We start from the raw sequence: 22609 nt of genomic DNA, 5'->3' as shown, positions 1-22609 counted from the left end.
ATATTTTTATCTTCTGTACTTCTGATGGTGCTGCCACTGGATTGTGAAGCCTCTTGAGTAGCTTGGGTTTTCTGTAACCTGGGGAGTATGTAGCCACCTGGACTCACTTGGAGAGCAGACACTCAGTGAGGGGTACCTGGGGGAAATCATGGAAGTTTGTTGTGCAAATACCTCAGCTGCTGGTCTGCCTACTCCCTGATGAGGAAATTTACAGCATGGTAATTCAGCTTCCCAGGTCAAGCCAAAATACCCTAAATCGTCAAAATCTGGTCAGGGTATTACAGATACTACTTCCTTCTCTCTAAATGTAGAAATTGGTCTACAATCAGAGTAGCAATTGAAGAGCTGGTGTCTGTGAGGATGGATAAACAGCTTGGACGTGACATCTGTTTTCTGTGATACCTGTCTAAGGTCTTCCACTATATCCATCAACATGCTGCCTGTCCCACACCCAGCACCTTCTCCAGCACTTCAACACAGCCATAATATGTAGGAACCCAGTGGAGGCTGCAAAGCCCACGCACAACAGGCATTTCAGACATGTCTGTCTGAGGGGAAAACATGGAACGTAATTCTCAACAGAACTCGCTACACTTTTTGCTTACACTGTTCTATTTCTTATTACAGAGGCCCCAAATAATTTCCCTGTGACAGAGTGGGAAGAAAGGGTCAGAATAAGGAAAGTCTAAGTGCAGAGATACGAGATGATAGGAACAAGTAGTGCAGTTTCCCAGTGATGGAGCCAGCAGGAGGCTTTCAACTCCTGGTCTGCACTATTGGGTCAGAAAGCAAATGTGCCAGGTGGAGGCAGAGCTTTGCTTTTCCAAAGTGCCAACCAATCCTGAAATTACTGAAGCAAGTGAAGCACTAGCACTGGTGCCACTGAGACACTGAGCACGGCTGGTTCTGTGTGGCTCCAAGCCCTGCCCAGGCTTCAGATGCTCTATAAACAATACCATCAACACAAACTGTGCTATGTAATACAGTTGAGAAAATGTTTGCAATCAGTTCTCAAACCAGACTCTTTCATAATTGAAATACTGCAGAGCAGAAAGCAGCATTATAATTATAATAAATGGGTGCTGCTGAGTTAGAGAAGGGCAAAATCTTTTGTCAGCAAATCCCATTTACACGAGCAGAGGCAATGTTGGCAGGAGCAGTTACATTACTCTGTGTACTAGCACATTCATTGCAGGGCTTGGATAATTTTTGTTAGTCCCTCTTTCTTTTTAACTTGAAATGGGCTTTTCTGGTATCTTGGAGAAAGGTGAGATACTAGCTAGAAGACGGACTGGAGGACTGCAGAAGCTCACATAACACTGAAAACACCAGCAGCAGGTTAAGAGATGTTAAGGGATCATTCTACGGAAAACGGACTTTTAGCAATGGGATATTCAGTGCGGCATTGAAAGGTGTAAACAAATTCAATGACTGGAAGCTGGTGTTACACAAATCAGTCTAAAAATAAAGGAGGACATTTTCAACAGCCAAGGTAATTAACCTTCAGTACAGTTTATTGATGGTTGTGCTGGATTTTCCATTCCTGGAAACATTAAAAAAATAGGAGTTTTTTCTAAATGGCTTCCTAAATGCCCAGCATGGTAATGCAGAACAGGATGCTGCTCAAAAAAGCTAAAAATCACCTTCACCCAGGTTCAGGCTCTCATCAGTGACAATGAACTCCAGTCCTCCCAGCTTAACCTGGGTGGGTTAGAAGCCCTCAGAAAGCCTTTATCATAACCCTGTCATCTGGCCAAAAGACAAAACATACATGTAATTTCTAGAGTTTTCTGTCACACCACATGTCAGGAAAGAACCTTTCCTGCACCTCCTGACATGCCCTATTGGAGCTGAGCTTTGCCCTTGCTGTCTATTAGAGCTACTCTTCACTTTGTCTGTCCTTCCCAAATATGCTTCTATTCCTGAAAACATTATCTGCACACTATTTCATTTGCTACCACCCCATTCCCCGCACCGTTTTCCCTGCACTCAATCCCCAGAGGGGCTGTCCCTTCTCCCAGGCCCCAAGGAGCAAAGTGGAGAGGTTTGGGGAACTGAGGTGACCTGTTTGGTGCAGTGAGTGGTGCCTGGGAAGCAGAGAGCAGCTGATGCCCCAGCTGAGCTGCACCAACAGCACTGGCAGGAATGGCAAGCAGAGGAAAGCTGCTGGCAGGGAATGACCCTATCTGTGAGTGAAGGAAGGGTCCTTCAGAGATACCACAGGATATGTCCCATATTACAAGCCCAGCCCTGGTCCTTGATTTACCATTCATCTCTAGGCAAGGTAATTCATCCTCCTGCTTCAGCTTCCCTGTGTACAGAACCACAGCAATGATATTTGCCCTATGACTGCACAGGAGCATTTTCAGGATCAATTAGTTTAGTGTTCATGCAAAGCTCTGTGGACAGAAGCCTCAATACAAGTACTGAGCACTATTATTGTTACTGCACTTCAGATGGCTACCGCACTGACATTTTCCAGGCATGCACCATTAACAATTTACTAAGATAAATGGCCCAGGAACCTGAAAATGTATTTAGGACAACTACCTCCTGCTTACCAGCATACCTTCAGCTGCGTAAATGACACCTCATTGCTCAATGTGTAGCTATGGTAACATTTCTATCTCATATATTGAAGTGCACGCACACACACATACACACACATACATACACACACGTGGAGCTGGAGGGAAGCCAGGTTACCTCATTTAATTACACACAAACACCGAGCCAGAGAACTTTCCCAGGCTCTGAAAGCCAAGCTGCTCCCCAGAGCCAGGGCTGAGGAGCAGGCAATTTGCCCCATGCCTGTCAGGAACAGGATGGGTTAACAGCAGGCTGCACCACACAGCCAGAGCCCCAGCAGGCCCCCAGGGGACTTACTTGAGAGCAGTTTTGTAGTGGTAGATCGCCTCGATGTTGCGGCCCTGGTCCTTCAGAAAATTGGCATAGTTGTAGTGCACCTTGGCATTGTGGGGCAGGGTCTTCACTCCTGAGCTGCGGAGAGGAACAGAAGCAGCACAGTGTTAGCAGCCACGTTACCCCACCTTCCCCTAGGCCCACCTTCCTCTCATGGTCCCTTTCCCTGAAAAGCTTGCTCGTAATTTGAGCACCTTGTCACCTCCTGTGCACTTTTGTCAACACAACTCATGTTATAACCCCAAGCTTGTCCCATGCGCTGGTACAGTGAGTGCCCCGGGCAGACATAAATATGTGGCAGCAATTCAACTTCTCCTGACTGCCATCACCACAGGCACTTCTAGCACCAACACTGCAACACTCCCCGTGGCCAGATGCTGTTGTATTTTAAAATCTGAATTATTCAACTGAAAGACAATCTCCCTCCCCCCCCAAAAAAAGCTAATATTTAGAAGGAAAGCATGTAGTACCTTCTAATAACAGGGTCCCTGTTAAAACTTGAGTGTCATGAAGCCCCTTATGAAAATCTTGATTTAAACATGCCAGCTGCAGATACTAAAAAGAAGGTATCTTTTCCATATGCATCAGCCACTAGAGGGGAGGCATGGCACAGTCCAATAGCCAGCCAGCACTTATGCACCACTTAGCACTGAGCAGAGTATAGCTGGGAGGTGAGGGCTAATGGGACTCTCACCCCTACGGGGCAAGTCCTAACACTCTGGCATTATAATATATGACCAAGGATACCTGGCTGCACAGCCACCCCATCCCTCCCCTTCATCTCCCCTGACACGTGTAGACTGAACTCAACATTTGGAATTAATAATGAGAGCACAAAGACAGAAGAAGAAGAGCAAGCATATGCTTATCTACTTAATTGAGAGCGCAGAAAGCAAGGTACACCTTGCACAGCTAGAGGAAATGCTGTTTCAAGGTTAAAGAGAGAAAGAAATCACAGGAGCATGTACACCATGGAAACATTTCCCCTGCAAGAATCCAGAGAAGTCAGTCCTCTGTTTAATGGGGAAATCCTTTCCAGCACATAAATGGGGGCTCTCTGAGGTAACAGGAAATAAGGACGGATAAATTTGTTCATTTAAAAGCAGACAAAGAGGTGTTTCTTGCTCACAAGCAGATTCCTGCCAGCTGTTCGCTTTTCAACACTCAGCATCTCTAACCCTGCTACTTCAGGTAGGAAAAGCAAGGATTAGAAAATTCCCAAGTCTTGTTGCTTTGCCTTGTCTGTCTCTCCTGTTTAACTTTGGTGAGCATGGAAGTTAATCATAATGAGACGGGGTCACACACAGCCCCTACAGCAGGGTGCACACCCTCTCCCACTGAAAAAATGCACCCAGAGCTACAGAAACCCTTTGTCAGGGATTTCATTGTAAAAGGTGCTGAGGAATTGCAGTGGCAAATCCCTTTGGTTATCAGCAGCCAGTGGTATCAAGCATCGCTAAGGCCTACTTGTGAGAGCTTCCAAAGCTTTGCCCACAGCAGCCTTATGGAGTTCCACCCATCACAGCCCCGGTTTGCCTGGTGAAATTAAAAATACACCTTGCATTTGGCTTCCTAATCGTCAGGTATTTCCAAATTACTTACTGGGAGCACTACAGGAATAAGACATTTTGTGACTAATCGCTGAATTAAATCAGTTAATTGATGCTATTCTTAAGAGAATGATTTTCTATATTAGTTTTCACAAAGATATACTGCACCAGCAGCAAGTAATGTGTGACTGCTATGGCTGTGTTAATTTTCACTGGCCTTGGGAGCTATTAACTACAAGCTTACAACCTCTGGGCATTACTGGAATATTAATTCTTATACAAAGAGGGTTTCATTACATCAGCGCCAGCATTACAGGCAGAGACACAGCACTCAAAACTGCTGCTCTCTCAGAGCTACATGAAATGAGTTGCTGGCTCTGCTACAGCCTCTGCTGAAACAGAGCAGACTGAGTTAACAGTGAGGAGTACATTGCATATGCACAAGCACTTCAGTTCTAATGAGATACAGTTTTAACAGTAAGATGCATATGTTTGAATATTTTAATTCTGGACTGTTTCCATTTAAGTAGAATTTATTTTTAATTCTGCTGGTCCCACTTATTAAAACATCACTAATAAAGCTTCTTTCATCTGCGTGCTTCTGCTGGTGGTGGGGGTGACATTGGAAAGGCAGAAGTGGGTTTGGGTTCTTAAGATGCTGTCTTCTGCATCACACTCCCTGACCTATTTATTCTCCTTGCACAGGCGGGGAGGGGGGTGTTTCATTTTGCAAATGCACATAGCAATGACTGAGGCTGCTTGGAGTCTCTGCACTGTGGGAGGTAGCAGCAAATACAGTGTCGGACCCAGAGGGGAATTTTCAGGAGAGTTTAGGCAAACACTTCTGCTAACTGACTCTTGACCAGTTAAGAACACTGTTTGCTCATTGACAGAGGAAACAATAATGTCCATAGTGAAAGCCAAGAAGGAAAGGGTGGAGTATAAATAACAAAGTAGAACACTATGTTTTTTCCATTTCTCTTCCCACAAGCCCCCAGTCTCTCACAATTCCAACATAACTTTCCAACGTGCTTTTCCAAACCCTCCTACTTCCCTGTTCCCCAGCCCAGCACATGCATGCCCTTCTGAAAACCTATGGCACTGATCTGGCTCCAGCCAGAAACAAGCCCACTGAGATGGGACATCACTTCTCCAGAGGATTTCCTTCCCTTTTGACTTCTACGACAGCAGTAAGTGACATAAAAGAAAAATAAACAATAGGCAAACCTTTTTACGTAACACTTCCTCTCCATGGAAAGGTAAAAACCTATTAGCCATAAATCAGAGAAATAAAATACCACTGATACTTTCCAACCTCAAATACCAGCATTATCCAAATTCCACTTCGGTTGGGAAAAGTCTCCTGTGATCCCCTCTGATGTTTTCCTAAGTGCATGTTCTGCTCTTCAAAGTGACTGGGTGCAGGCAGAGGCTTCACTGATTTTCTGTGATTTCCATATGAAAAGTGCTCATTTTGCAAGGAAATGAGGCCACTCCTGCCTCAGCAGGAGCCCTGGAAAACCGATGGGATCTCCTCTGCTTTGGGAATCATTATCATCCATAAATGTTTTCTACAGCAAATTATTCTCTGGATGACACAATCACTTTCCTTGGCCTCCTACCCTTTTATTGATTTCACAGATATCGATGTTGGGCCATATTAAACTGTCCTATAGAAGAGGTCCAAAATGCACTGGGACTTGCTCTCCTCAGCTGAGTGAGCTTTCAGAATTAACAAAACACAGCAGTTTATGTCACATTCGGGGCTGGGGCAGTTTTTGTAAATTACTGAAGTCACCAGACCTGGTTTGGGAAGGAGAACTGGTGACTAAGAAAGTGTCACTTTTATACAGTTCCTTTGCTGGTTACAAGCAAGCCTGGCATGTTTCCAGGCTCTGTCACAAACGTGGGCAGTGCGTGCAGATACTTTCCAGGAGCAACAGGAAACATGGCAGCTTGACAAACCTTGAAAAGGTCAGTATAGTGGACACAGAGGTCAGCCCACAGCCCTCACCTCCCTTTCCTTGGCTTCAGACATTAACACTGACCGCAGCTGGAGTCTGTGGAGACTGACCTTCTAGCCTGTGCATTCACTCAATAGGGTAGTTCCTTAAATAATTAAAAAATAAGTCCTCTCTGCCCATCTGCCAATACAGTAAGAAATACTGCCTGGGGCTTCTGGAGATGTCTTAGAATAATACGTCTCAAATATTTAGATCTCTACATATTTAGCCACTTTTTATACTTGTGGTTTATTTGCTTCTTATTTAGCCCTTGTACATATGCTTGTGCACCTATGTGGAGACGCATCATTTCCTGAGACATCAGCATCCTTCCCCATACTACTGCTTTCAGCCAGGACCTGGCAGGATTTCTGTATCCAGAAAACTTGGTCTCTGGGCTAGAGATTGAGAGTGGCAACAGTGCTGCCACACAATGTCAAATCAGGGCAAGTCTTAAGAAAGGGACAGAGTGGGGTACAATCACAAAACTAGTAACACACTGAGTACAAAAACATCTCCTGGACCAGCACAGGAAAAGCATATTTAACAGAACAGGCCCCAGCGAAGGGAATCAAGACAGATTGACTCTGAAGAAACACATCCAAGCAAATGGAGGAATGAAAAATAGAGGTGAAGGAAAAAAAACTAAGTGGAGGGAAAAAGCAGTAATTAATTAAAGCAGAACAGAAAGAGGAATGAAGAACTAGGAATGTGAGTAAAGATTCTCTCAGCACATACTTCTTGAAAAAAAAAACCAACTTCAACACACAGAGACTACCAAGTAGGTTGATTTATGTCTCCTTTCCCACATCTACAGATTTGCTCTGTTTTGTTATTATTTTCCCTCATACCTCTTTTACTGTTCCTTATCTCCTCTTCCGCTTCTGTCCATTTAAATCTACTCCTGTTTCATGTGCCTCCACCCACTTCTCCCTCCTCTACTCATCAGCTATATACAGCCTCCTCCTTCTGCCCCAAAGAGGAGATCTCTCACTCCTGGGGTGACATTATCTTCTTGCTATAATATTCTTCTTTTGCATTTCCTTCCCATCAACAAGAAGGGTCCTACCACAATAGACACTCGGAGAGATGTGTAACTCCTATCAAAGAAGATCTTAAAAGGACGACAAAAAGGCCAATAAGGGTAAACAGAACAGTAAATAAAGCTGTGAGAAATGAGAAATGAAAAACACCATTTAAAAAGTGAACACAGAGCTAAAGAATGAAAAAGGAAAAAAAGAGCATAAACGTCAGCCAGTTAACATAAACCATAATTAGGCAGACCAAGAGAGATTTAAAGAAAAACTTGCTAAAGCCATCAAAGCTAATAATGGAATACATAAGACAGAGGAAACCTGCCAAAGATCCCCTAAGGCAAATAGATGATGGAGGTCTAAAAGTAGTGCTTGAAGAAGAAAAGACTAAATGGATTCTCTGCACCAGTACTCACTACAGGGAAACCGAAGGAGGTTGCCACACAGGAGCCTTTCCTCACAGGAGCAAGACTGAAGTACTGTCTGTAACTGAAGTGGCAGTAAAAGAGGCTTTTAAACAAACCAACACCAAGAACAGTTATAAAACCATTGGGCCTGGTAGTATGCATCCAAAGGAAATCAAGCATGGAGCTACTAGCTGTGGTAGGTAGCCTATAATTTAAATGAGACTGGCGCTAGAGGAATGGGAGGTGACAAACATGATATCATTTGGCTCTAGGGAAGGGATCCTGGGGGGAAAACAGAGCAGCAAGTCTGATTTCCACTCCAGGTTATTTGGGAAAACCCATAATTAAGCCTAGTTTTAGCGAACTTCTGGGTAACTACAGTCCAACAGGGAAGAATTAGCCTTGTACATTGCAGAAAGAAATTTGTTGGGCAGATCTGTTGTTCTTTGATAGATTCAACAGGTACCTGGTACTGAAACTATAGAAAGCTTTTATGAATATTTAAATATAGCCCAAGTCAATCAAAAACATCAATGTTGTGCACTTAAATGTTCGAAGAGGGTTTTTTTGATAAAATCCTTCACTTGAAGACTTCCAATTTCTTCAAGGCATCATGGGGTAAGAGGGAAGGTCCACTCCTGAATCAATACCTAATTGGAAGACAGCAAGGAAAGAGCATGAGAACAGTTTTTACAAGTGGAGAAGACTGAAAGCAGGGTTCTCCAGGGACGTGTGATGGCATCTCAGCTGCTTCCCATGTTCACAAAGGATCTTGAAAAGGGAGCAAACAGGGAGGCAACATGTTTGCTGGTGACACCGACATGAATCACACGGCAGTAATTAAAACTAACTACACTTCATCACAGAAGGATCCCACAGTATTGAAGCCTGGGCAAGAAGACGGCACATGAAATGCAATTCTGGTACAGACACAAGTATCGGAGAGTGTGTACACAGATTGATGTCTATAAATCAAATATTTCCAATCACAATAGGTGTCTTGGGGGTTTGTATGGACAGAGCCATGAAATTATCACCCAAGGCAAATAGAAGATCAGGATTTAGTAGGAGAAGAGAATACAAACAAGAAAGCATTCCTATGTTTCTGTGCTGCACATATCTCTTGAAAGGAGATTCTGGTCTCCTTCTCAAAAGGATGGATCAGAGTTTGAAAGTATCTAGCGAAGACTGACAAGAGGGATCAGAAATGCACAGCCTCCATATGAGGAGAGTTCAAATCCAGCAGATTCTAGCATGAAAAGGAGACAGCCTTAGGTGAGGACATGGGGGTTGAAGGCACAGAAGTACCTTTATCCTAAGTGACAAGCTGATAGTTACTCACTACTCATTCAGAGTACACACCAGAACTAGGGGACAACAAACCAGATAATCAGGCGGAAGGCTCAGAGCACACAGAAGGGAAATCTTAGTGTGCACACTGTGTAATTTAACGACAGAGCCCAGCGCACAGGATGCTGTAGAAGCCAAAACTATAAATAGATTTGAAAAAGCAGTCAGAGACATTATGGAAGAAAAGTCCATCAGTGGCTGTTAAAAGCAAAAATAGCAAGTAACTCCTGACTCAGGAAGTCTTTAAACTGCAGATTACTGCAATCTGGGAAAGAACTGGAGAGAGGCATCATTGTTGCTGGCCCTGTTCTTGCATTGCTTTTCTCAGCAGCTGCTGCTGATTGCTCTCAGGGACAAGCCAAAATACGAGGTGACCCAGCAGGAACACATCTACAATGTCGCTGTCTTCTCAAAAGACCAGGGCAGATCTCTCTCCTGCAAGTGTCCCCAAAAGACCTGAGCTGAAGAGTGAGCCTGCTCAACCCAAGCCACTGAGCTACCCCAGATCCCTCCCTTGAGGCAAGGCGTGTTAGCCCCAGTTCAGTGCTGCATTGAAGCATTGGCATGGCTTTGGAATTTGAACTGGCTGTGGATGGTCACCCTGCTTTGAATGACAGTAGGAAGGACAGAAATCCATTTGCACCCAACTAAGCAAACAAAATCTTACCCTTGTCTTCTATGACAGAGCCCCTGGCACCCCATATCATCCCAAGAGTGCTCCTCAGCAGGAGGAAATGTCCTCCTGTCATCTGCTCCAGTTTGACCTCATTGTTATTAAACACGGGTGACCATAGCCATATGCAACACACAATACCATATGATGCCTGCAAATCAGCACATGAAACTGTCATATTCCTGTCTCCCTTTCAGTAAGAGGGTCGTCCAACTTGGAAATCATCCTACTTTCCTCCAAGTGGCCATTGTTAGCCAGAAGGTTTGGACTAGAGCTGTGTCTCATGTGGATTGCTGTGTGAGCCCAGATTGGTCACCATGGCTGCTGTTTGAACACCAAAGAGTGTTTCAGGGAGACAAGCAGTGAATCATGGCAGAGGGAAGAAACCTCTATTCCAGATTTTTTTGAAAAAGTCCCACTTACAGAGCTCCAATGACTTCAGTACTGTTTCCTGAAGACCAAAGGTTACACATAAAAAAAATTTCATACTTTCAGTGCTGCATAAATTAAACTTTGCTCTGGTTAATAAGTTAGAAAATAAAGCTAAGCAACCCATGTGCAGATCACCTGTGTTTCTGCAATTACTTCACAATTAGACAACTGCTGAAAGCAGCTGGAGGCAAATGCAATACATTTTCTAGCAAAACACAAAATGAAACAGTCTGTTTCAGTGCAAGAAAATACATAAATGAGGTTGCAAAGAGAGCTGTTTGGCAAAGAGTAATCAAATAAAATGAAATATGGTACATTAGGTTCAGCACTTCATGGCATTTCATTTTTGTCATTAGAACATTGCTATAGAAAATTCAATATATTCAGTAGCGTTACTATGGTGTTCTGGAGGGTTGCAACAAACTTTTGCTATGTCTTTAAAAAGGAAAGTGTTGCACTATTGTTAAATCTACAGAATCAAAATTATTTAAAAACAGCATGTATTAAAAATGTGATTGTCAGAACCAAAGTTTGTGCATAAGCATATGAAGTGTTGACACCAGTTTCTGCACAACTACGAAAAAAACAGAAAGTAGGTGTTATCTTATGATAATAAAAATATTAATTACATTGATGCATCAGTAGCAGGACTTGTGGTAAAGAAAACTATTTCATGTAACAAACTTATTTTAAGTGATATAAAAATGTAAGTATTCTCCCGTGGTCAGTCATACCTGAAAAGGGATTCTCGTGACAGCCAGATTTCGTTCTGTTTCACCGTCTTCCAAGAGAAGAGCAGCAGCAGTAAAGCAAAGAGGGTCAGAACAGTAATTCTCCATTTATTTAACCATGTAGACAGCTTTTTTAGACCGTGGACAAAAAGGATGCAGTACCCCATACTGGGAAAAGAAAAAAAAAAAAAAGGAAAGGGAAAATGTACCAAAAGTTATATTTCAGGAGTCTGTTTTATACGCAAGAACATTCAGTATCGCGTTTATTATGCAATTACAGGGGGTTTTGGACTAATGATATTTTCTGGGCTAATAAGCTTCAATTCAACAGCAGATTTCCTCAAGTTACTACGCAATTTCCAAATTAATCTAAATGATAGACCCGGATGCCAGAAGTACAGTAGCGTACATAATACCACCCAGTGTAATGGCAGCTTACACCAGCCCGCGGAAGGCAGCTGCTTTTCTGAACAGCGAGCTAAGAAAGCATCATGTAATAACAGTAATACTGAGCACTACTGGAGCAGTGTGGAAATGAAAAGCATTTTAACAGAGGGAAGTCTCTAAACAATCCCAGTGGTGGCAGCTTTTAATTCCAGTTTACAGATTGCGGAGCTGAGGCAGGGGAGCAAGTGTTGTAGTCAACGCCGCAGCAGGAGCGGGTGACAAGACCACGTCAAAAGGCAGGAGTCCATCTGGGTCTTACCCTTCTGCATGAGGGCCAGCCCATCCCTTCTAGTCCCCAGCCCAGAACAGCTGAGATGCCCTAGCAGAGCTTCCTTACTGCCCTTCCAAGAATCAACACAGGAGTGTTCTCCAGCCCCCAGCTCCCAGGCACTTTCATGGCTGTCTGGGAATAACTACAGCAGCATTTTTACAAACCACATTTGGACTGAAGTCTTACTCCTGTATAACTTTAAATAAATTCCATAATTATTTACCTTAATTCAAGAGTTATGCTAATTCTTCCAGTGATGCCCCTCTGAGTTGGAAATCCAGTGCTTTTGGTTGCCATACTTAGTAAGCCACTAATTCTATGCGGCATTTTTTAAAAGGAATTTCAATTTCTGTTGCTCAACAAATTCCATTAGTTTATCTACAACTCTTCAAATTACTTAGCACCTGATTTAGTGTTAGAGTTAAAACCTATCTTAGTCCAGGGATAAAAAAAGGAGCAGAAGGCTCTGGAATAACACTTGGGGACGATCTATATATAGGGACAAAAGAGCACCCCTCCCCAAAACAGCACACCTTGAACCCCAGCTGAATCCTACACTTGAATGAAGGTAGGCAGGAGGCAGAGAGATAATTACACCCACCCACACTCCAGTCAGAGAGATCCACAGTCTTTCCTGGCCTGTACTTAAACATCTGAGCAATTTCCCTGTGAGACTGCTACGAGGTAAGAAAAACTAAGAACACAATTCCCCCATCAGAGGTGACCTTGCAAGGAAGCACACGTTATGGTGAAAGTCAATGTGGAAATTGGAAAAACGTTCCATATTTGAGGAGCTGTGTGCCTGCTTCTTAGCATAGTTTTTCTGCCCTCTAGGAGAGCCAGGCACATTGCTATTGTTTAGTCTTCCTAAGGATGGAGAGGGACAAGAATTCTTCCTTTCACTGAGGAAAAAAGTATGTACTGTGTAACACCAGCATTGTCACTGGCACAGTAAAGGTGCCTTATAGAACACAGAGAAGTATAGACATAGGGGGCAAATCCAGAGTCAACATTAGATCTGGTGATCATTCAAAACTCCTTCATTGTTGTTTTTGAGTTCTCCCATTTTTCAGAAGTGGTTAATCTATATATTTTCTTCACTTAAGTATGCTTGCACTTCACTGTAACACATTTCTGTGTCACTTGCACTGTTTTTTTCCATTAACTCTTTTACACATATATGTTTATTGCACCTACATTAACTGCAAGCATTTAGAGCTACAAACAGAGATGCTGGTGCCAAACATTCCAGCCTTCATACCTATTGAACCCTACTTTAAAACCTCTGAAAAGCTGATCTCTGTAATAATCCTTCCCTTTCCAACAAAAAAATGCCTCAAAAAGACTGCAGACAGGTTTTCACTCTGTTATTTTGCCTTTCTGCAATTTTATCCTTCCCTTGGAATTAATTATCTGACGTAAATATTATTTAATTGCTTTAGCACAAGGCCGTTTTCAAACTAATTTCCCTACACCTTCACATATTCAAGAACAGGCCCTTTGTACAGAATTGTGAACACACCCAGAAAACAAAAAATGCAAACGTCAATGTCTTGGTATTTATGTCAAATCCTGTCCCAGCTGTTGGGAATTTCTGCCTTAGCAGCAGTACTCAGTCTGCTTGTCTGAGGCATAGCCAGCATCACGTTACACCTTACACAGCCACTGGGAAAGGTGCTGCTTCCAGGGGTTGTTCTCCAACATCTGCAGTGCACTGCCACAACAGTTACAGAGAGATATGAGGAGAAGAGTTCAGCTCAGATGGCAGCTCCCATCCCAGCTGCCCTGGCAGTGACACAGTGCAGGTTTGTAGCAGTGCCCAGCTCCACATAGCACTTCCCATTAGGGCCTCCTAAAGCACTTTGTAAGGGAGGTCTGCTGCGATCTTTCTCTTATAAGGGGAGCAGGAACCTGTAACATGGCAATAAAGTGATTTGCTCTGCTGAAAGGGAACTGGCAAACACGGCAGTGAAGCTGCAGTCCAGGACTCTTACCCATAACACGGGGAGTATGACACGGAAACCAAGATATCTTGCTCAACAGAGCATAGGACTCTCCAACAGATAAACAGGTAAGTAACCCAAAAGCAGGCTGCACACTCAGCAAGGCAACAAGACTATAGGGTTCAGTAGTAAGTCCAAACATACAGTCCAAACAGAGGAGAATGGGTTCCCAAATGGTTGCTGAGTGGGAATGTGTAGCTCATGTAGCACCAGCATTTCAAACCACAAAGCTGCCACTTGTAAGGTTAAAGGGCAAGGCTGAAGCACAATTTACAATTCAATAAGAGAGAGATAACTTTGATAACGTTAGGACTGAGTTAGGACTGAATTCTGCCACAATTAGAGTCTAACTATCCTACAGTCGATGTCCCTGCACTGTAAAGTGCACGGGAACCCAAAAGAAAGGAAAAGAAGGGGAAGGATCAGACAGCATGAACTAGATGAATATTTTCATTTTCAGAACCTGGTGAGTTTGGCTTAAAACTTCAGACCATTTCCTGTCACAGATCATCAAGGAAAGGGTGGGGAGGACACACCCGTGCTAGGACCTTTCAGTGCAGATGTCAGGTGGAGCCCCATCTTTTTGCATGGCCTTTTTAATGACATGGTCAGTTCAAGCCCATCCCCTGGCCGAGGGCAGATGTTACATTCCTGACTACAGGTCTTTTGCAGGCCAAGGACTTCCAGAAGCACAGAAAGCACTCACATGTCCTTTGCTGCCAGGAAAGAATGTGCATTTGTGATTCCATGCCGCAAAGTTTGCAAAACAATTCCCTGCAACATCCCCAAAGCCATAATCCTTAGTAATTTTTGCATCTCTTTTTACATTTCTACCTTAAGGCCAAATAGCTATGATGAAATCAGGGCAAATCCAGACTCCTCCAGATCTCATGGTCTGCTCTAAACAAAACAAATGTCTACACCAATGTATTATAGCCTCTGTCAAAAAATATCCTATAATTATATTACTATTGTTTCCTAGTTCCAAAACCACATAATCCCTCATACCTTAAAACACACGTGTTTCACACTAGACTCAGCAGTTCCAGTACAGAAATTAGGTTTAATACAGAGACCATGTAGTTTTGAACCAGTGAAGCACCAAGCTTGCAAAGATGGAGCTGCTGCAGCAGCAACATTCCCTGAAAATCACTGGAGAGCACCCTCCACCATCATGTTTCACCCCCCAGATGCAAGTTCACCCCACTTCCCTTGATCCCCACCTCATCAGGCTTCAGGTAAGCCCTTGGAAGCTGCTCTGAAATTCAGCAAGTCAGCAGCAGCCCAAGCTGTGGTACCCTGGTGGAAAGGGCCACACAGGTGAGGCTGCAGTTAATTCAAGAAGGAAACTTGCCAGGTAATGTTTCATGTGGTTAATTCTGCCATGACCCTGCCATCACCCACAAACACAAAGAACATTTCAAATATGTCATCTTTTTTTTCCTCAGGGTGACAGGGAGTCAACTCCATATCAAACCTTACCACTGGCTCACCAGGAAAGCAGTTTTTACTTGCAGACATTTACAGGAAAAAATGAAAATGTCTCAAAAGGACCTTTCATCAAAGACCTGTTTGCTACTTGAAAAACCTGTCCTTAAGTACTACATTCCAGACATCATCGTAGCTATCTGCATATGTATTGAGGCTGCAAGGTTGTGGGTTTGGGGTTTGTTTGGTTTTTTAGTTAACTCTAGCATTTCCTAGGGAGGGAACCATTTCTCCTGAAGGGCTTCTGTCTTGGCATTGTCATGCAAGCACTTTTCTGAAATACTTTGTAGCAAAACCAAAACAATGGGAAACAAGCAAAATCCCCAACCCACTTTTCTTCTTTTAAGTCCATTTTCCACTGGATTACTGTAAAACTGCTAAGCTTTTTTTTTTGCCCTTTTTTTAAATTCCATAGGATAAGCAACAACCTGCTACAGCAACTGTTCCCCACTGCGAAAAGTCCATGCAAGCCTGGTCTGAGGGTCCTGCAACGTAGGACCTGAGGCACTGCCCAGCAGGTGAACATGATAATATTTTTTCTGTGAGCTCACAATGAGCACACTTATTAAGGGAGAACCTGTGGCTTCAGAAATTCAATGATGCAGCAGGAAAGCTGCACAGATGGGCCAGCAGGCCAATGGTTTCATGCTTCCTCACGTTTCAGGCTCCTGAGGTACTAAAGTGGTACCTTAGGCATGCCCTGAATTGCAGTGAGGGCAGGGATGCACGCAGCAGGGAAACCCTCTGCGCCACTGCCATGTGTTTTTTGGCAGATTGCACACAGGGAGCTGTACAATGACAGATTTTTGTCTGTGATTTCTTTGGGTTAATATTGTTCCACCTGCAAAGAAGCAAAGTGATAGGAGGCACAAGCAGATGGCAACGAGGTGGCATACAGACCCCATTTTCCGTGGGGCTCTACATGTATCACTCAATTAAAACTAGAGCCAAACCAGCAGATATTTAACATTTGCAAACACTTGGGTAATTAGATTACAAATTCAACTTTTCCTTTGGCCATTATGGCTCCTTTCCCAAGGCAAGGCTGTTACTGACAATGCTTACACACAGTTCTGCTCTCACTCTGTGGATCACGTTTCTCTCACGTTTTAGTAAAAGTCAGGAACAGTTCTCACTGCATTTGGCTCTTGGTGATGGCATCTAATTAAAGACATGTGTTGCTAGTGCTGTAGCCCAAGATTATCAGGATGTTCTGCTACAGCAATCTGCCTGCATCAGAAACCATCTTACCCCCTCCATAAATTGCTTGGAGACATACTGCTGCAGAAAGCTCCTGAAGAACCATGTTCTAGTCAGGCATTCTATTGTATTTTCCAAGCTGTGACTTTGCACAGCGCAGGTTTCCACTCCATGGAGGACTGCGTGGGCAGAGCAGGCTGAGAGCTGCAGTTCTGAGGGAACAGGCCTGTAAACCAGCAGTGCAGCTCCAGCCTTTTCTAACTCAGCCAGGCAGAGCTGTAAGCTCAGGAGACGAAACAGGAGGGAGAAACTATGCAGAAAAGATGCCTTCCTTACACTTCTTAATGGTAATTTTGTGGATATCAAAACTTGTGAAGTAGTTGTAGGTTATTTAAAACTGATTTAATCTCAACTACACACATGTAAACTCAGAGTAAATCCACTGATCTCATCATACTGCAGATTTCAGAGCTCAGCCCAGAGAAGAATCCAGGTGCATAGATGCATACCTATCAGTTTGGAAAAGAGTTGCCTCTAAGCAGCCTGTCAAACCATGGAAGAAACACTGCCCTGTTCAGGGGCTGCTAATGCAACAAAAGGGATTATCTCAAAATTATACTGAGACCAGAAAATGCACTTGGCTTTGACATTTCACCCCGGAGGCTCTTTCTGGGCTGCAAAACTCCTTCTTGATTTCCAGCACTTATTTAAGATGACTCCCTTTCCCTCCATAAAAACCAACCCTCACTTTGAAGCTGCTCTGAAGCAAGTTTAACCCTTGTGTTCATGACTAAATACATACCCTGCTGCTGCCCTTCAGAGAAGGAGCGCAGCCTGTCTGCTGCCAGGTCCAAATGCTGAACACAAACATTTTATTTTCTCAGTTTCATAGTTCCCCACAAGCTTCCGAGCCCCAGTCCCACACATATATTACCTGGCACAACACTCTTATGTGCTCCTAGTCCCAGCCACTCCAGCTCTGCAGCCTGAGCAGAGGAAACACACTGAGAGGAAGAGCCAAAGTCAGCTGAAATGCAGCTTGCAGGCAGGGCTGTTGCTGCAGGGGAAAAGGCAGTTCATCCCTGTTAAACTCATCGGCTCTGCTCACACTTCTCTAATGGAGAGTAATTGATTGCAAAAAGCACGCTTGGCATGCCGTGTGGGCTGCTCCTGCCTCACCAGAGCAGTCAGATGTGGAAAGGAGCACTGGCAAAAATAAGCATGGCCAGGGTGGCTCTTTCTGCCCCAAAAAGCACTCTCAGGCATGCAGCTCCAGTGATGAGCTGTGCTGGCAGAGTAGCAAAGATGCTGTTTTATGAAAAATGTCAAGTTTTTCAAAGCTGGAGCTGTTTGGGCCAGGATAAAATCTGCACTTTAAAAAAAAAACAAACGTTTCCATCTAGAAAAAAAGTGTATTTGTATGTGCATGCTAGCTTGCACTTGAGTCATAAAATCATAGAATCATTAAAGTTGGAAAAGACCTCCAAGGTCATAAAGTCCAACCTTTCAACAAACAAAACCATTTCCTGAGTCATACACAAAAGCCAGAAACTCAGAAGCTGGTGCACTCCCTGCAAATTGGATCACCTGGGTTCAAAACACTGTGCCAGGTGAGGCCCAGAGCTGGGGGTGCAGTGGGTGCACACGCAGAGTTTTGAGCTTGGGGTCCACAAAATTCCCCAGCCATGAAAGCCCGTGTGCTGATCTGAAATAACCACACTCCACAGCTGCAAATGTTTTCCAGAATTTTTAAAAAGTTTACTTTGCACTGCCAAACTTACTGCTGGATCAAGACTTTCCCTCACAGCTGGTACAAGGCTAGTCTAAGTTACAAGCTGGCTAATTGGACAAGAGTGCAATCATGGGCCTAGAACTGGTCTACATTAAACTGCCACCGTGGAATGGTCCAGCATGGTGTAGATCAGCACCAACAGTCCTGAAGAGATGCTGGTGTGTGGCAGATGAACCCTGATGTCCCAACTCTCAAATGAGCGTTGTGTGTCCCCAAAGAGGCAATTCTGGGCCACTCTACCCAACTGTCCATTTCTGTTGTTCATCTCCTTTTGACTGTAAACTCCATCTTGGCCTGGAGAAATCTTTTGGTTTCCAACCTTTTTATCTGAAGTTTCATTACAGTCAGCAAACCTCAGCAAAAAGTTTTGCATTAACTGAAATGTCATATTTTTCATGGGAAAATGTTGTACCAAAACTTTCTCAATCGGATAGTACTACCAGTGAAAAACCTGTTTTAACAGTCACGTTTTAGACTAAATGTCCAAAGGCAAAGAGGATGCAGGATGTGTCTCTGTCACATGCAGACAATTAGCAGCATTCACTGGTACTGAGTTTTGGGGACAACGGGGAAAAGCGTTGTTTAAATTGCCTGTCTCTTGGTAATGATGACCTGGAATTAATAAAGTTTTTCTTGGTTACTAGAGGTTTTAAAAAAATTAAGGAACACCATCAAGGTATAATATTTAACATACAAAAAAAAATCCGATTGGAAAAAAACCAGCTTTACAGCTCAGAAATATCAGTGTGACACCAAGGAACTGGCAGTGTACTTAACTTACTACTGAGTCTGCTGAATAGAATGTCAAATTTTCACTGCAATTAAGCAGGCTTTTCCTGGAATAGGCTGCAGGTTGTAATACAAAGACAGAGAGAACCACAAGCACTGGCAGAATACAGCTAATTTGGAAGGGTACCTTATGAGTTAGTGTTAAGACTTTGTCATTGGCTCTAAATTAAAAGCTACGCAGGCCTGTATTAAAGACACTTAGACATGATCAGCTAAGTCATCAAAATGATTTACCTCCAGAAGCAATGTGGTCCTCTAGGCAGAACGTGATGTAATTAGAGGAAATGCAGAAACTCTTCCTTATTAGAGAGAAAATATGCACTAGAAATTAATGATTCTGCTAACCCTTGAATGGCTATTCCAGCATTTGGACACATTTCCCTTCCTTTCCTTCCAAAAAGTCACGTGATAAACAAGCCCCCTTCATCAGAGTCTTTGAGTCCAAGATTTCACTTCCAACAGATTTCTATCTGAAATATTTACAGGTAATACAGAAACCTTTGAGGTTTTTCATTACTATATGAATTACGGAAAGAAAACATTTTATCAATGAAAAATCCTACACAATGCCATGTGAATTCCACAGAAATTTCCCTAAATCTTATATGCTTTAGTGGGGAAGGGTCTGTATGATACAGTTTTAATTTAAATTCTGTAATAACTTCTGGAATTCTGTAGTAGGGACATAATTTTTCATTCAATTCCATCGCAAATCTCTAAAAACTCCATGTAAGAGTATTTTCTATTTAATTTCACAAGGCATCTTCTTAAGGCCCTTGTAAATAAGAACTCTTCTTTTAATCAACATGACCAAGTAGAATACTTCTACAAGATGACATTAACTTAATTTATTATTTTTAAAATCAATATCTTTAGCTATTTGTATAATTTTCAATAGCAGAATAAATGAATTTGAAGGTTTTCCTTTAACTTAATCTATCACAGCAAAACCAGAAATCTTTCCAGTATAGCCACTAATGTCCATAACTCCACACAAATTTAGCCTTCCCCTGAATCGACTGTGCCTGTCCGAAAGGCAACACATTTCTCAAAAGCACGTTTTAAATTTAGTTAAAATAACGCAATACCACAGTCTAGACCAAATGTGCCATGAGCTAATCTTTTTCTGCTTTGCAGAATAAGTTCAGTTTTTATTCCTACAACTTTACTGCCTTTTGCCAAAATATATGGCACTAGCATCTCAGCATTTCTTGCCTGCATTAACAGGGGACGGCTGCTTTGATTTCTCCTTGAAGTGTTCAATAGGGATCGGGCAAGCCTTCCAAAACTAGAAGCAAAGTTTGGATATGCATCTGCAAGGTAGCTGCTCATAGCATTTAGCCTTCCTATAAGGAGTTATTTCTCATTAATTAATGAGAACTCTCTTTGGCCCCTTCTGAAAGGCAGAGTGGAGTTATTATCTCTGTTTCATAGATAGGGAAGCAGAACCAGAATCACTTCTCTCAGCTCAAGTCCTGACCACCTCACCTCCAGCCACGAGCCATTTTCCAGACTGCTGCTCAAATTGATACCCTGGGGCAGGGACAGGCACCCCCTCACAGTACAGAGGGACTCAGCTGGGCCTGGGGTCTGATTGCCATCACATAATTCCTGCCCTTTCACTCCCAATGCCCTCAGGTCCATAGCTGAATTACAGGGAATATAATCCAATCCACTGCTTTTGAACTTCAGCTGCTCCATGGCCCTTGCAAGAACAGCAGCAACAGAGTACATAGATGAAATCATGTTTGTTTTAAGTAAATGGAACAGGTGTAGCTTACATTCCATATACAAATCCCAAATGATTCGTGGACTTAACTTGAAAACTGGTAAAAAGCTTAATTATGTTGCTGAATTGAGATCAGGGAGAAGATAAACAGGCTCCATGGAGCCAATGGGACTTTCATTGCTGACTTTGCTGGGGTCAGTGTTTGACTCCAATTGAAAAGAGAAGCTTCTTCTGTAAATCAGATGATCCCTTACAGGATCTGATCTAATACTGAAGGAATTCTGAAAGGCAAGCAGAAATTCAGCTCCTGGTGAACTTGTAGCTTCAAATAACAGTAAAGATTGGCAAAGAGAAAGCCACTCAGAAAGAGCAGCAAAGGAAACTGAAAATACATCACCACTCCATTGCACAGCCATTGCACAGCTGGTCTTTAAGAAAAGGACAATAACGTAGAGAACATAACATGCTCCCAACAAAAAGAAGCAGCAGTAAATCCCATCCTCAACTGGCTGCCTTATAAGCAATGGGGACTTCTGCTCAGGAATTACAGGGTTCATAAAAGTTACAGACAATTCCATTACCTACCACATTATTTTTCTAATCTCCAATCACAAAAGTTAATAATGTATAGAATTACACTAACTGGTAAAAATGCATTAGCACAAAGAATTGAAAACATGCTCCATGCAAAGGCAAAAATTCATATGGTCTCTACTTTGCTATGGTTTGGGGAAAGCTTTAACATGATGTGTTAAGCTACTGAAAAATACAAGTGTGCTTTTTTCCTGAATACTGGCTTTCTTGCAGATTTTGAGATGGATGGTGAAGCAAATGCTATCCTGTATATAGCAGTGATCTCATCTTCTAGTATCGACAATTAGGGTTGCAACATCAACTCTTGATATAGAGAGGAGCTGGTAAAAAAAAATGACAGCAACCCATAATTGCCTGTGCTAGGAAAGAGTAACTGTGCACTCTGCAACCCACTCACTGCATTACCCACCACAAACGAGTTGCCATAACAATGGTGCAGGTAGCACTGGATTGCCTGTTGCTGTCAGCAAATTGGAAATAACCCATGTAGCAATGTTTTGGTTGATTTGTTGGTTCACATGAGGTTGGGAAAACAGTTTATGCTGTCCAGTTATGATACAGCAGCTCAGCCAGGAGCCACTGCTATCAGGCTAGCAGTGGAAGATGAAGAAAACACAGAAATTGCTGTGATAGGCAAGGTGTGATCCCACAAGGTGAGAGCAAGCTCAGCTCTGTTGGTCCATCAGGAGGGATGCAGCTCCTAGATAGCCCAAGAGTTTGCATTGACTCTCCTTGTTTCTGCATGGTGAAGGGCTACACAGAGGAAGAGCTGGTGCTCCTGTGTAAGTACAGACAAATTGCTCACACCTCAAAATAACTGGATGCACAGTTGTTCTGGATTTTCAAACAATTAGGCTGCCTGTGGTGTTCTGAGCAGAGTTAACATGGACACTTTGAAGAGGGGAAAACCTCTGGTTTAAGACTTTCACTGATCTAGCTATTTATTGTGATGCTTCTTTGAAAAATTGTAGAGAGTTGTATCCTGTCCACCACTCCCAAGGCAAGTATTTCACACCCCTTGCCCTCCTGAAAACAAGCCTTCCCCTCTTATGGGCAATAAAACAACAACAAAAAAATTTTAAAGTTAAAAGACAACAAGTTGTTTTCCAATTAAATTTTTCAGGCTAAAGCAATACTATTATTAAAAATTCCTGATTTAAACAAGTAAGTGCTTGTAACCCTGAAATGAAAAAT

General features: G+C 42.9%; 1 protein-coding gene across 1 annotated transcript in view; it reads right to left on the bottom strand.

Moving 5' to 3' along the window:
• TMTC1 (transmembrane and tetratricopeptide repeat containing 1) overlaps window positions 1-22609 on the bottom strand; it is a 144606-nt gene that overhangs the window by 36106 nt on the left and 85891 nt on the right. The window contains exons 10-11 of the mRNA XM_017804603.1: window positions 11106-11270; window positions 2887-3000 (exon numbers count right to left, since the gene is read on the bottom strand). Coding sequence (XP_017660092.1) covers window positions 2887-3000; window positions 11106-11270 — 279 coding nt within the window. The remainder of the gene's footprint in view (window positions 1-2886; window positions 3001-11105; window positions 11271-22609) is intronic.

Source organism: Lepidothrix coronata, unplaced genomic scaffold, assembly GCF_001604755.1.
Source record: "Lepidothrix coronata isolate B3197 unplaced genomic scaffold, Lepidothrix_coronata-1.0 Scaffold10, whole genome shotgun sequence".
Lineage (NCBI taxonomy): Eukaryota > Metazoa > Chordata > Aves > Passeriformes > Pipridae > Lepidothrix > Lepidothrix coronata.
The sequence above is the reverse complement of the archived record's forward strand: the minus strand, read 5'-3'. Positions and strand labels throughout refer to the sequence as shown.